Here is a 13,160-nt window from a genome sequence, read left to right as displayed (position 1 = left end):
TATTAAGTTCTGTTTCTTCCAGCTAGTGAAATATTAATTTATCAAAATTGCACAGATGTACATAGGCTGTTTTCATTAGAATTTGGGACAGGATTCAGAATTGCTTAGGCAGTCTTTTAAATATGATTTTAATTCAAGTGGAGAAAACACAGGGTACTATGAGCGATAGATCAGTTAAATTGCTCTTGTGAACTTTCCTGGACTCAGCTGTTCAACGATTAGATGGTGAATCATTTATGTCTGAGAATAAATAAGTCTGATAAATATGCAAAATCTTTACATGTTATTATTCTGGGTGTTAATATGAGTGTTACTGTTTTAATAGTTCTTATGATAAAGCTGTTTCTTATTTGCAAAGATGACCCAAGTGTAATATGCTCTGGTTTGAAAGTCCATGTTAAAAATTATAGTGGAAAAAATCGGTAGCTTAAACATGCCTGTGGTATAAATGTTTAATTTGAACAATATTATTTCTCACATAAATTTTCTTCTTTATGTATCATGTGGTGGGTGGGTGTTCAGTCACTCAGTCAGGTCTGACTCTTTGCGACCCCACAGACTGTAGCCTGCCAGGCCCCTCTGTCCATGGGATTTCCCAGGCAAGAAGAGTGGAGTGGGTTGCCATTTCCTTCTCCAGGGGATCTTCGTGACCCAGGGATCAAACCCACTTCTGCTGTGTCTCCTGCACTGGCAGGAGTTAGATTCTTTACCACCGAGCCTCCTGGGAAATATTTTAAAGGAACATGAATGAAATCTACTTTTGTCAGCTTCTTTAAAGATTTGTCCATTAGTTGCTTAGACATGCAGCTACAGTGTTCTGCAGACAACACAGGTAAGATTCACTGTCAGTGCGTGTGCAGGGCAAGTCGCTTCAGTCATGTTCGACTCTTCAATATCCTATGGACTGTAGCCCACCAGTAGTTCCTGTTAATTCAGAATCTGGTGGTAGGAGATAAGTGTGACTTCAGAGATGGTAAATTCAGAGGTTAATATGGCATCTCTGGGACTCAGTTCTTTTCTCCACTCACCTTTTTTCTGTGTTGGTATAATGCTTAAGCTGGCTTTCTCCATGTGGTGGCAAAGAAGGCTCCTAGAAGCTCGGGACTTACGTGGCTCTTAGAGTAATTCCAGTTGGGGATTAAAAATAGGCTACTTCTTCGAGGCCCCACAGAAGTTCTGATGACTGAGGTCATTGTGAATACTCTGGCCAGGCCTGGATCGTGGACGTCAGGGAGTCCCTTCTGGGCCTCATAGATTAAGAGCAGAGTAAGAATGATTTGCCAAAGGAAAATCAGGAGGATTAGCAAGCTAGGATTGCTGGGAAAATTCTGAACTCATGTTTTTATTTGTGTAAAAATTTTAATATAAGCTTTTAAAGCATTTCTTTTTCTTTACCGTATTCTGTTTTCTCCTGAGAAGCCTTCAAAGGTACCTTAAGTTCTTATTGATATTGAACCATCTTGAACTACTATTCCAATTATCATCTTTCATTTATGCCAAGACCACAATTTTCCTATTTTAACATCTCTAAACTGGAAAAAACCCTGCTGCTGGGAGGGATTGGAGGCAGGAGGAGAAGGGGACAACAGAAGATAAGATGGCTGGATGGCATCACCAACTCAATGGACATGAGTTTGAGTAAACTCTGGGAGTTGGTGATGGAAAGGGAGGCCTGGCGTGCTGCAATTCATGGGGTCGCAAAGAGTCAGACACGACTAAGCGACTGAACTGAACTGAACTGAAACTGGGATCTGGCTTCCCTGGTGACTGAGATGGTAAAGATTCTGCCTATTACACAGGAGACCCTGGTTCAATCTCCAGGTAGGGAAGATCACCTGGAGAAGGAAATGGCAACCCAATCCAGTATTCTTGCCTGGAGAATTCCATGGACAGAAGAGCCTGTCAGGCTGCTACAGTTCATGGGGTCTCAAAGAGTCAGACATGACTGAATGACTAACACTTTCAAACTGGGTTCTGCCTTATAATCAGGGATGTGTTATACTTTAATTGGCAGCATTTTCAATTTCTTATCAGTACACTGAAAAAAATTCAATGGCATCTTAGACTTGTTGAAAAATGTTACTTTTCTGTACTTTATACTTCAACTTTTAATTATATTCTACTTTATGCTTTTAATCTTACAGATATACCCTTAAGAACTGTGCTTTTGTATTATATTAACACTCAGGGTGTAACAGGAATAACCATTGAGTCTTATTTGTCCAACACTGTGTTTGGCACATAATAGTATTTTTTAAGTGAATGAGAAAATTACTTAGTGTGGGAGTTTTTGCATATATATTCAAAGCATGTAAACATGTGTGTGTTTAGATAACCAGCTAAGCACAAGGTTCTAACAAGTTCTAAAAAAATAACGAAGTTCTAAAAATATAGGGCTTGGATAAGATTGATGTATGTTTCTCTCTAGTTGGTGAGTGAGTGAAAGTCATTCAGTTGTGTCCTTCTCTCTGTGACCCCATGGACTGAACCCCCCCACCCCCGATTCCTCTGTCCATGGAGTGGGCTGCCATTTCCTTCTCTGTGGGGATCTTTCTGACCCGGGAATCAAAACCAAGTCTCCTGCACTGCAGGCGAATTTTTACCATCTGAGCCCCCAGGGAAGCACCCCGTTCCCTGTGCTCATCCAGAAAGCCAGCCTATTCGGCTGGATTGAAGCTGTCACCTTCTATAGGAGGCTCCTATTTCTGATCCAAAGGGGCAACTCCACTTGTTCTCATCGCCCGGCTAGAGGAAGGTATAACAAGTGTCCAGGCCAAATTTATTTCATTTCGTGTTTCCTGTTTTGTTCCCATTTAATCCACCTCGCCTGACCATGGACTCAATCTACGTCCCGGCATGTCTGAATCTGAAGTTCCTCAAAGAAGTCTAAAAATGCACGTGCCAAAACTCAATCGCCAGTGCGAGCAAGAAGGAAGTACATAGGACAGTAAAGTGAATGTAAGGGTCCGTTAAATCCATAAAAGTAGACCAGATCAGAGGTCGAGAGCTTGTACGGAGTGACCCATATGGAATAAGACACATGTTATATTTTGTACCAACTGCTCAGATTAAAAACACTTGAAATATTGAAGAAAAAAATAAGGTGTAAAAATTACTTCCTTTCACACTCCATAGGTCTGAACCTAGTCCACCAGCCACACTTGTAAGTGGGGCTGGAAAGTGCAGCATATAACCCTGGGCAGCTAATTGCTGGGCTAAAATTCATAAAGTTCTATTAATTAAAGGAAGGATAGAATGGATCTTAGGGTAACAGTCTAGCCGTGAATAAAGACTCCCTGATGGAAGGATTTTTAAAATTGCTTTATGAATGTACCATAATCCCTAGGAAGGGGTTTTTTTTTTTTTATAACAATGAATATAGCTAATATTGAACTAATGTTTTCTTTGATATTTGAACATTAGGAAAAATTGTCAGCTTTATTTCAACAATAGTGTTAATTAATGCCACTTTGAATTATCACAGCATATGTTAAAACAGTGAGTTGTCACCGTTTTCCTGCCTTCATTCCTTTGGGATTTGTTGAGTTCTTGTTGTACAACAGGCACTGAACTAGGCTAATATCTTAGCTCTTAAAGTGTTTCATCACTAAATACTCAGATGGAAAATGCAATTTTATAGAGTGCTATAAAAAATGAGATTTTAGTCTGAACTTATTTAAGATTCATTGCAAACGGTCGAGTATGTATGTTTTTCTCTCCCACAACAGGTTCTTCGGGTAGTTCGGCTTATTAAAATTTCACCTGCATTAGAAGACTTTGTATACAAGATCTTTGGTCCTGGAAAAAAGCTTGGGAGTTTGGTTGTGTTTACTGCCAGCCTCTTGATTGTTATGTCGGCAATTAGTCTGCAGATGTTCTGCTTTGTCGAAGAGCTGGATAGATTCACGACATTTCCAAGGGTAAGAGCAAAAAATGCAGTCAGTGTAATTCAGTTATTCTTATTTTAGTAGTACTGCTTAATGTCAAAGTCATTTCACTTTAGCAGTGGCATAAAAAATACTGACTTTTTTATAACTTGGAGTAATTCAATTTTAATATTCACAGTGGTCTCTTCTACAGAATACAGGTGTCGGAGCACATTTTCAGCATTGTCAGATTATGTGTCAATTCTAAAATCCTGGAAACAATCTAATAGAATGAGATGCAGAAACCATTAAAGGTAGAAGATAGGGTTCTTAGTACCTATAAATGAAAATATAGCAGAACTTTTAAATTATTAATTTTAAAATGCTTGGAATGTGCTTTTATGTGTTTGTGAGAGGTAACATTTTAAATCTGTTTTGCAATTCATGTGTATTTTTATGTCAGGCATAATCTAGAAGAGAATTTTGATTTCCAATATATAAACTTCATAAACTCTTCAGATTTGAAGTGTCTTTAAAAGATCATCTAGTTCATAGCTGTGTATTCTCATTAAGATTCACTTAGGTTAAAAAGAAAGTTAAAAACCAATCAATCAATAAAAAAACTAATCAGCCCCTAATCAGAAGGACCCTGAAGTTTAACTCTATAAGGATTTAGAAATATGAAAATAATATAATGACCAAGACAAGGTTTATCACCATAAACTGAAATAGTAAGGTCTGTTATATGAGAAGAATTATCTTGGGGTAAGAACAACAAATAATACATCCAAAAAAAAAAAAAAGCTTTAAGGGTAAAGTTATTGGTAACATAATAGATAGACTAATATAGCCTGAGTTTTGTTTTTTTTTTAATCTTAACAGATAGACTAATAAACTCTGGGTTATTGTAGTTTTTTTTTTAAATCTTGTGCTAAATGTGTTACTCATTGCCAAGCATCTATTGAGTGTCTATCAAGAGCCAGGCAGTCTTGGCGATCCTGAGATATAAATGCAATTCAGTTCCCAGTCTTCGGGAATTCCAGTTGAGATGCAGGTAATCACTAAGCAAATATCAAGCATGACGGGCTTTGATAAAGGCAGACACTGGGAACGCAGAGGGAAGGTGCACAGCCAGGGGTGGAAAAATCCAGAAAGGCTCTCTGGAACAGGAGGTTGGTGAAGAACAGCTGGATGAAGCCAGATGACGTGCAGAGAACAGTGTTCCTTCCAGGTCTTGTGCCGACGGTCTGAAGTGAGCCGTGTCTTGTTCCAGAACTTAAAGGAGAAGGAACAGTCGACGGCACGGGGAGGACGTAAAGCCAGGGACCTTTTAAGTGGATGCAAGCATGATTGTGATTAAACGTTGCTAAGAGCGTGCAAGGAGTGGGCCACGAAGATGCGTGAGGTCAGGAGAAGGACGGCGGGAGGATTCCAGAGGCGGCTGCAGCGCCCGGCGCCGGGATTGCCCTTAGGCACGTGTTGCGCTGAGGACAGCGAGCCAAGCCCACAGCCACGGGAGCCTTGGTCCACTGACCGCCCCGGTGCAGGCAGCAGGCAGCAGGCGGGAGCCGGCGTGGCTGCCCGGGTCCCCTTCTGCCCCCTGGCAGGGCAGGGTGAGGGGCTGGGGGGTCGGCCCTGGTGTGGAGGGGCGGGAGGGGCCTGGGCACTGCCTGGGAGTCCCGAACAAAGCTCCTGCCCGCTTATGGGCCGGGAGTGGGGATGATGGGGGGGCGCGCCTAGAGGAAGGGCTGGGAGTGAAAGCGTGCTGAGTCACGGTGGAGAACAGTGCTGAGCGCCGCCAGGAGAAGACTCCGAGTAGAGGCGAGTGGGCCAGGAAGCCAGCGACCTGAGCGGGCAGCCTGGGGGCCTGCCTCGTTCCCTGAAACCCCCTCCGGAGACTGCGGTGCAGGGCTGTGCCCGAGACCGAGGGGAAGGGCAGCTTCCCTCCCCCACGGACCTTCCAGGCAAAGCCTGGTCATTGCCCGTGGTCAGGCCGCTTAGGGTTGGCCTGGAACCAGACTCCCCTACAGGAAGGCCTGCTCTTCCTCCGGGGACAGAAGGATGCAAGCAAAGATGACGGTGTCATCATCAAGGCCAGCTTGTCCTAGGCTGCCCCCTCGCTGCCCCCTTATTGGGTAAATACAAAGAGCTGACTGCCATCTTTGTTGTCTGTCTTCACCATCCATCCCTCAGGCCTCACTAAGGATCAGCCTTTGTTCTGGGCGAAGGGGTACTAAGTGGAAACAGCCTGTATTTATTTATTGCACAGACCTATCTTAATTTCATAATTTATCTTCACTTTTCACCCTTTCCTTTCATTTCACACAACTGATTTTATATCCTTTACCCCAAACCTCTTTTTGGAGTGCAGAATATTCCAGATATTTTAAGGGTGATATCTCACTCCAGAGTTGTCTAAATCAGCCTCCTGTAACCAATGAGTTAATATTTCTATAGCAGAACATCAACCTTCAGACAAAGAAGGATAAATAATACAATAAATAAGTCATAGATCAGGTCAGACTTTTGCCACTAAATGAGCTACCAACAAAACACAACAAAACACCTTAGGATATGTTCAAAATGTTTTGAATGTTGAAACTGAAAGTAAGAGCTGTGGGCCTGCATATGGAATCATTGTGGATAAGAGTCTATACATCCCACTCCATTACTTTTTACTTGCGCTCACTCTGTCGTATCTGACTCTTTGTGACCCCATGCGCTATAGCCCACTAGGCTCCTATGTCCATGGGATTTTCCAGGGAAGAATACTGGAATGGGTTCCCGTAAGACACCAAACAAATTATACTTTAAACTTTTTTTTTACATCTAAAATATAGCAAAAATGGGACTTCCCTGGTAGTCCAGTGGCTAAGACTTTGCCTTCCAATGTAGAGGATGTAGGTTGGATCCTTGGTCAGGAGGCTAAGATACCACATGCCACATGGTCAAAAAATAAAGCAGAAGCAGTATTGTACCAAATTCAATAATTTTAAAAATGGTCCGCATCAAAAAAAATCTTAAAATACAGGCAAAAATGGTATTTTCCACATAGTATTGTGTGTGTTGAATAATATATAAACAATCCAGCCCTGGGCTTAGAAAGCATTAGAAAAAAAAGTGACATCCTATAAAATATATTTGAAATTGACATAATACAGAGGCTACTCAATATTAAAGACAAGGCTGCTTTAGATCCCTTGGGGTTTGCTCTGTTTCTCTAGCTATAATAGTAATCAAGGAACGTTGCATTTTCAGATCTCCAATTACTCAATTGTACTTCTCTGCCTGATTACTGTGACCATCTTAATGAAAGCAGCCAGTGACTAGGGAGCGCCCTAATCAGTTATCCAGCAGCTGACAGAGTTGACACAGGAAGGGACTGGCTTTCTCCTTGCGTAGGGATGCAGTTAAGAGTTAAATCCCCGAAACATAATCAAATTCTACAAGAAATTCTGAAAGTATTACAATTGCAAAAAGCAGTCATTATCATTCCAAGTCAAAGCACCATCACTGGTGACACTTGCCTGATAGGAAGTGATCAGGAAAGATGGTTACAAACACAAGACAGCTATGCTTGATTTCTGTGGTCTTGCTTCCTTTCCTGCTCATGAGACGTGTCAGTACTCAATGGTTGGGTGTTGAGGTGTGTGCTGGGTCACTTCAGTCATGTCCAACTCTTGGCGACCCCCTGGGCTGTAGCCCACCAGGTTCCCCTGTCCTTGGAACTCTCCAGGCAAGAGTGGAGAGTTGCGTTGCCATTTCCTTCTCCAGGGAACCTTCCCCATCCAGGGATCAATCCCCAGTCTTCTGCATTGCAGACTGTTTCTTTACAGACCAAGCTACCAGGGAAGCCCAGCATTTGTGCCTGGAAAATCATTATTTGGGCTGTTTTCTGGGAGTTGACCTTGACGCAGCCATCCAGGGCAGGTATAGTCTCTCCAGGGAAACAAGACTAGACGTAAAGCCAAACCCTGATTTGATTATACCTGATTGTATCTTGGGCTCCAGCAACCTGCTGTGAGATGCCTCTAAGAGTAGCTGACATGGACATGAAAGCTGGTTTCCTGTCCAAATCCCAGGAAGAGAGCCCTGGAGGGACAGAGGGACAGTGAGACAACAGCAACCTGGGCAAACTAAGTGACCGCCCAGCGCCTTGACCCTCTGATGCAGCTCCATCCATGTGGAAAACCCAGTGCTTCCTGAACTGAAAGGATGCTGGAGGGATTAGCATTATTCCACCAGTTCCCCATGAGTCTGTTTGCCTAACACTCGCAGCCCATTCTCCATTTGCATTAAAACTGCAAAGTTACACCTTCTTAGGCATGAATTGTCTCATGCCATTCTCCTATTTAAAATGCTTCAAGATCCTCCTTTCCCTCAAGATAACAAACATTTTAATAGGGTTTTCAGTATCTTTTCATCTCTGGCCCCACTTACCTCTTTGGACCCAGATTTCAGAATTTCTTCCAACATCTCAAGGCAGAGATGGTGTCTTTTTTTTCTTTTCTTTTATTTTATTTTAATTTTTTTCTTCTTTTTAAATTTTTTTCTTTTCTCTTTTAATTTTTTTTCTTTTCTTTTTTAATTATTTTTTTAATGTTGTGAGGCATGTGAAATCTTAGTTCCCCAACCAGAAATCGAACCCACAGTCCTGCGGTGGAAACTCAGAGTTTTAACCACTGGACCACCAGGGAAGTCCATCCTGATGGTGTCCGTCTTGTTCATTTAAATCCTCCACGTTCAGCACAACCGTTGCCACAGGGTAGCTGGTGAATACGTGTTTGAATGAAGAATGATGCTGGACCAAAGCAACCCTCTCTGATCCTCCCACACCTTATCAGCTCAGCAGGTCAGATTCCTTCTTCACTGTTGTCCACAGCTCTGGGACCCCCCTCAGCCTCCATCATACCCCTCACCCTTCTCCCATCAGCAATGTCTGCATAATTCTGTCAGAATGCTTTGGCTGCCAGTAGGAAAAAACTGACTCCAACTGACTTAAACAATTAGGAAATTCATCTCACGAAATTCAAGAGATTAGGTAGATTTTAGGAAGCCGGGATTCTGAATCTTCCACGGAAATTCTCTCAGTTGTTGTCATGGGTTGAATTACGTGCCCCTAAAGACATGCTGAAGTCCTAACCCCCAGGATCCCAAAAATGTGGTCTTGTCTGGAAATAGAGGTCACCAGGTTAAAACAAGGTCCTTAGGGTGAACTCTGATCCAGTACCACCGATATTCTACCCCCACAGACATACACGGAGAGAAGACGATGTGAAGCAGCACACGGCGAAGGTGGCCGTGTGACTGGCAGGGCGTCTGCAAGCCAGGGAGCCCCCAGGATTGCCAGCAAGAGCCCAAAGCAGAAGACACAAGGGAAGCCCTTCCGAGGGAGGCTTCAGAGGCTGCATGGTCCTGCCAAAGCTTGATTTCTGACTACTAGCCTCCAGAACTATGAGAATAAATTCCCATTGTTTGAAACCACCTGGTTTTAGGTACCAGCAACCCTAGCAGACCAATATAGTTTCCTTCTCTGTGTGATATCTTTGTGTGAACAAAATGGATGCACCATTTCTGGGCTTCATGATAAAATCTCGAAGAAGAAGGACATCGTCTCCGCCCAGGTCTCCTCCTTAAAAGCAAGGTTACCTTTTCCAGTCCCTTCTCCCCCCATGCCCCCACTACAGCCAGGCCCTCATCTCTCATCAGCAGGATTGGGTCACGTGGTCACTGCTGAAGAAATCACTCCACGATGGCTGGAGTCAAGGTGATTGTCTTGGATTCATCGTAGAGGGGAGAAATGGATACTGGGGGGACAGCCACAGAAACTATGGCAGTGCTCAGCCCCAAAACCTGAACAGGGTTTCTCTCTCTCATCTCTGCCTCCAAATGTCCTGTATGTCTTGTGCAAATAGGGGATGTAGATAGAAGCAGGGAAGGATGGGGCCTGGTGTCTATTTTCTCTCCCAGCGGCAGCTGGGCCCCAGTTTCTTTCCAAGATGCTCAAATGGGACCTGCCAGGAAGCCAGCATAGGGCCTGGCACATACTGGACTCTTGCTTTCCCTCTTTTTAGGGTTCCTTCTGTCACATGCTGTCAACACGCATGCAAAGTATCTTCTCCTCTACTTATATTACAAGTATCTTGTTGGCAGCACTGTGATCTCCCCTCCTGACACCTCCCAGAGCACTTATTGACACTGCGTTGGGACTTCCCAGTGGTCCAGTGGCTAAGACTCCATGCTCCCCAAGTAGGGGGTCCGGGTTTGATCCCTGGTCAGGGAACTAAATCCCATATGCCTCCACTAAGAACTGCACATGCCACAGCTAAAGATCCCACATGCTGCAGCTTAGACCCGGCACAGCCAAATAAATGGAGAAGTGGTAAAAAACCAAAACCACTGTGTCTTGGGTTGTGTAGCTTTGGAAAGCAGAGAGAGGGGAAACAGCCAGTGGAACCTCAGCAGAAACCCTGGATATGGAGAGGAGCCTAAATGTTTCCAGTGAGAAAAGAGAGAATGATGCAATTTAATAAAGCAACTTTGTCATCTCAAGCCAATAACTTTCTCTTCTAATTTGGACCAAGCAGACACTTTGCTAAGTAGAAATAATGCGATTAAGCCCTGCTGTGAGACAGTATCCCGCCGTTCCTCCTTTGTTGGGACTAATAGGTTGTATTATAAGAACAATTAGGTTAGCTTTTCATGAAGGAACAACCCATACAGGTCAGGAGACAGCTTGCTCTAGGCAGGTTGCCACCCAGCTTTCTGTAGCAGGGACAAAAACAATTGGCGTTTTCTCCTGGTTGCCTGACCAAAGCTTCTGTGCAGTTTCACTACAGTTTTTTTTTTTTTATTTTATTTATTTTTAATTGGAAGATAATTGCTTTACAATATTGTGTTTCTGCCATACAGCAACATGAATCAACCATAGATATACACGTGCGCTCTCCCTCCTGAGCCTCCCTGCCACCTGCCGCCCCATCCCAGCCCTCCAAGTCATCACAGAGCCCTCCCTTGAGCTCCCTGGGGCATACAGCGAATTCCCACTGGCTATCTGTTTTACACACGGTAATGTATATGCTTCCAGGCTACTCTTCATTCAGCCCACCCTCCCCTTCCCGCCCTGTGCCAGCCGAGAGCCTGTTATACAAAGTGAAATAAGTCAAAAAGAGAAAAACAAAATTATTGTATATGAATGCGTTTATGCGGAATCTAGAGAGATGGTACTGATGAGCCTATTTGCAGAGCAGCAATGGAGTGACTATGGTTTCCACTTAGTATACAAAGCAATTTTAGTATGTTGCTAAAATACTTGCAGTGGGGACTTCACTGGCAGCCCAGTGGTTGAGACTCCACACTTCCACTGTAGGAAACGTGGCTTCGATCCCTGGTTGGGGAGCTAAGATCTCGCATGCCACAGGGCGTGGCCAAAAAATAAGTAAATGTCAAAATCGATGCCAAAAAAATCCATGATGAACAAAAAATCAAAATAATAATAATAACAAATACTTGAAATAAACATCCACTGTAGATCTTTAACCAGATCTATATCTTTATTCCTTTTAACTTCCTACTAAAATAATAGTAAGTAGGCCTAGTTTTTATTCATAAATAATAATACACTACCCTCCATAACACAGGTAATTTAATTTTTTTTGCCAAGTCAGACCCCAAATTTAATTCAATTGCAAATTATATTTGAATGAAAATAATCGTCAAAATTTTGTATTGGAGTATAGCCAATTAACAATGTTGTGATAATTTCAGATGAACGGCAAAGGGACTCAGCCATTCATATATGTATGTATGTATGTATGTATATATCCATTCTCCCCAGGGAACCTGAATTTTAATGTTGTTTATTTGACATGTTTTCTTAATTCGCATTCTCTAAATGCTAATTACTTGCTCTATTGAATTTTCACTTATAATATCATGTCCAAAGGAGTTATACAATATAAGAAGTAAATGCTATTAAACACAATTACAAATTAATTTTCCTGTTTCCTCTCACCACCAGAATGGCTAATCATGCTGTTAGTTGCATTGAAAGAATTTAGTTGCATTGAAAGAATTGAGAAATTTGAAGAAACAACTTGTCCCTTCATTTTTTTTCAACATTTGCAAGATGTAGGATTTGACTACATTTTTCATACATTCGGGATTTATCTTCAAAGGGATAATTAGTTCAACTGATATTGCTGAAATCTGTATTAATTTTTGTTTCTGTTATTTTATAGTCTTCCATGTATTTTTTTTTTTCATTTTTTTCATGATCTATAAGAGGCATGCAAAGGTATATAGAGCATAATAAGATGTATTCTTCTGTGGCCATATGCAGTTTAAAAAGCAGTTTAATGGGAGTTCCCTGATGGTCCAGTGGGTAAGACCTCCAAGCTTCCAATCCAGGGGGTGTGTGTTCGATCCCTGGTCGGGGAACTAAGATCCCACATGCTTCATGGAGCGACCACAAAAATAAATAAATAAATCATCTTATTTTTAAAAAAAAAAGTAGGTTAGCAATAGATCTGAAGTCCTGGAGCACCATCCCCTCATCTCTCTCCTCCCTTTCCCATAGTGAACCACTTTTCTGAACTTGATGTTTTTTCTTAGTATCGATACATCCCTGTACACTTTTAACGCATGTATAGGCATCAACTGAGACTCACTTGTCTTTTTGTGTAATTTAAATTCACCTTGTGTGTCCTCATACTGGACTGTTTCTCCGGCTAATTGCTTTTTTGGCTCAACACTCTGTTTGTGAGATTTACCCATGTGATTGTGTACATGATGTAGCTGTATTTTGTGTATTTCTTTTGGGGTATAATATGCAACTCTACATTGCATCATATGATGCTGGGGAAGATGGAAGGCAAAAGGAGAAGGGGACAGCAGAGGATGAAATGTTTAGATAGCATCACTGTCTCAGTGGACCTGAAATTGAGCAAACTCTGGGAGATAGTGAAGGACAGGGGAGGACTAGCATACTGCAATCCATGGGGTCACAGAGAGTCAGACAACAGTCAGATGACTTAGTGACTGAACAGTAACAACAATAAAAACATATATGTATGTGTAGACACATGTACACACACACACATATATAGTATACTATTCATAGAGGCTGTGCACAATTAATTTTCCCATTCTGTGTAGCAGGTGAATTCTAAAATGGTCCACCAAGAGACCTGACTCTCTCCATAATCTCTTCCCATTGGGTTTGGGCAGGACTTGTGAATATGATGGGCTTTTACTCCTGTGATTAAGTTACTAGGGACTGAACTGAAGTCAGTC

General features: G+C 42.3%; 1 protein-coding gene across 1 annotated transcript in view; it reads left to right on the top strand.

Annotated features, from left to right (window-relative positions):
- Nucleotides 1-13,160, top strand: part of NALCN (sodium leak channel, non-selective) — a 285,453-nt gene that overhangs the window by 126,542 nt on the left and 145,751 nt on the right. Inside the window, exon 13 of the mRNA XM_065901958.1 lies at nt 3,729-3,920. Within this exon, the coding sequence (XP_065758030.1) occupies nt 3,729-3,920 (192 nt within the window). The remainder of the gene's footprint in view (nt 1-3,728; nt 3,921-13,160) is intronic.

The sequence above is a fragment of the Muntiacus reevesi genome, chromosome 11 (genome assembly GCF_963930625.1).
Source record: "Muntiacus reevesi chromosome 11, mMunRee1.1, whole genome shotgun sequence".
NCBI classification, from domain to species: Eukaryota; Metazoa; Chordata; class Mammalia; order Artiodactyla; family Cervidae; genus Muntiacus; species Muntiacus reevesi.
This window is presented reverse-complemented; position numbering and strand designations above follow the sequence as displayed.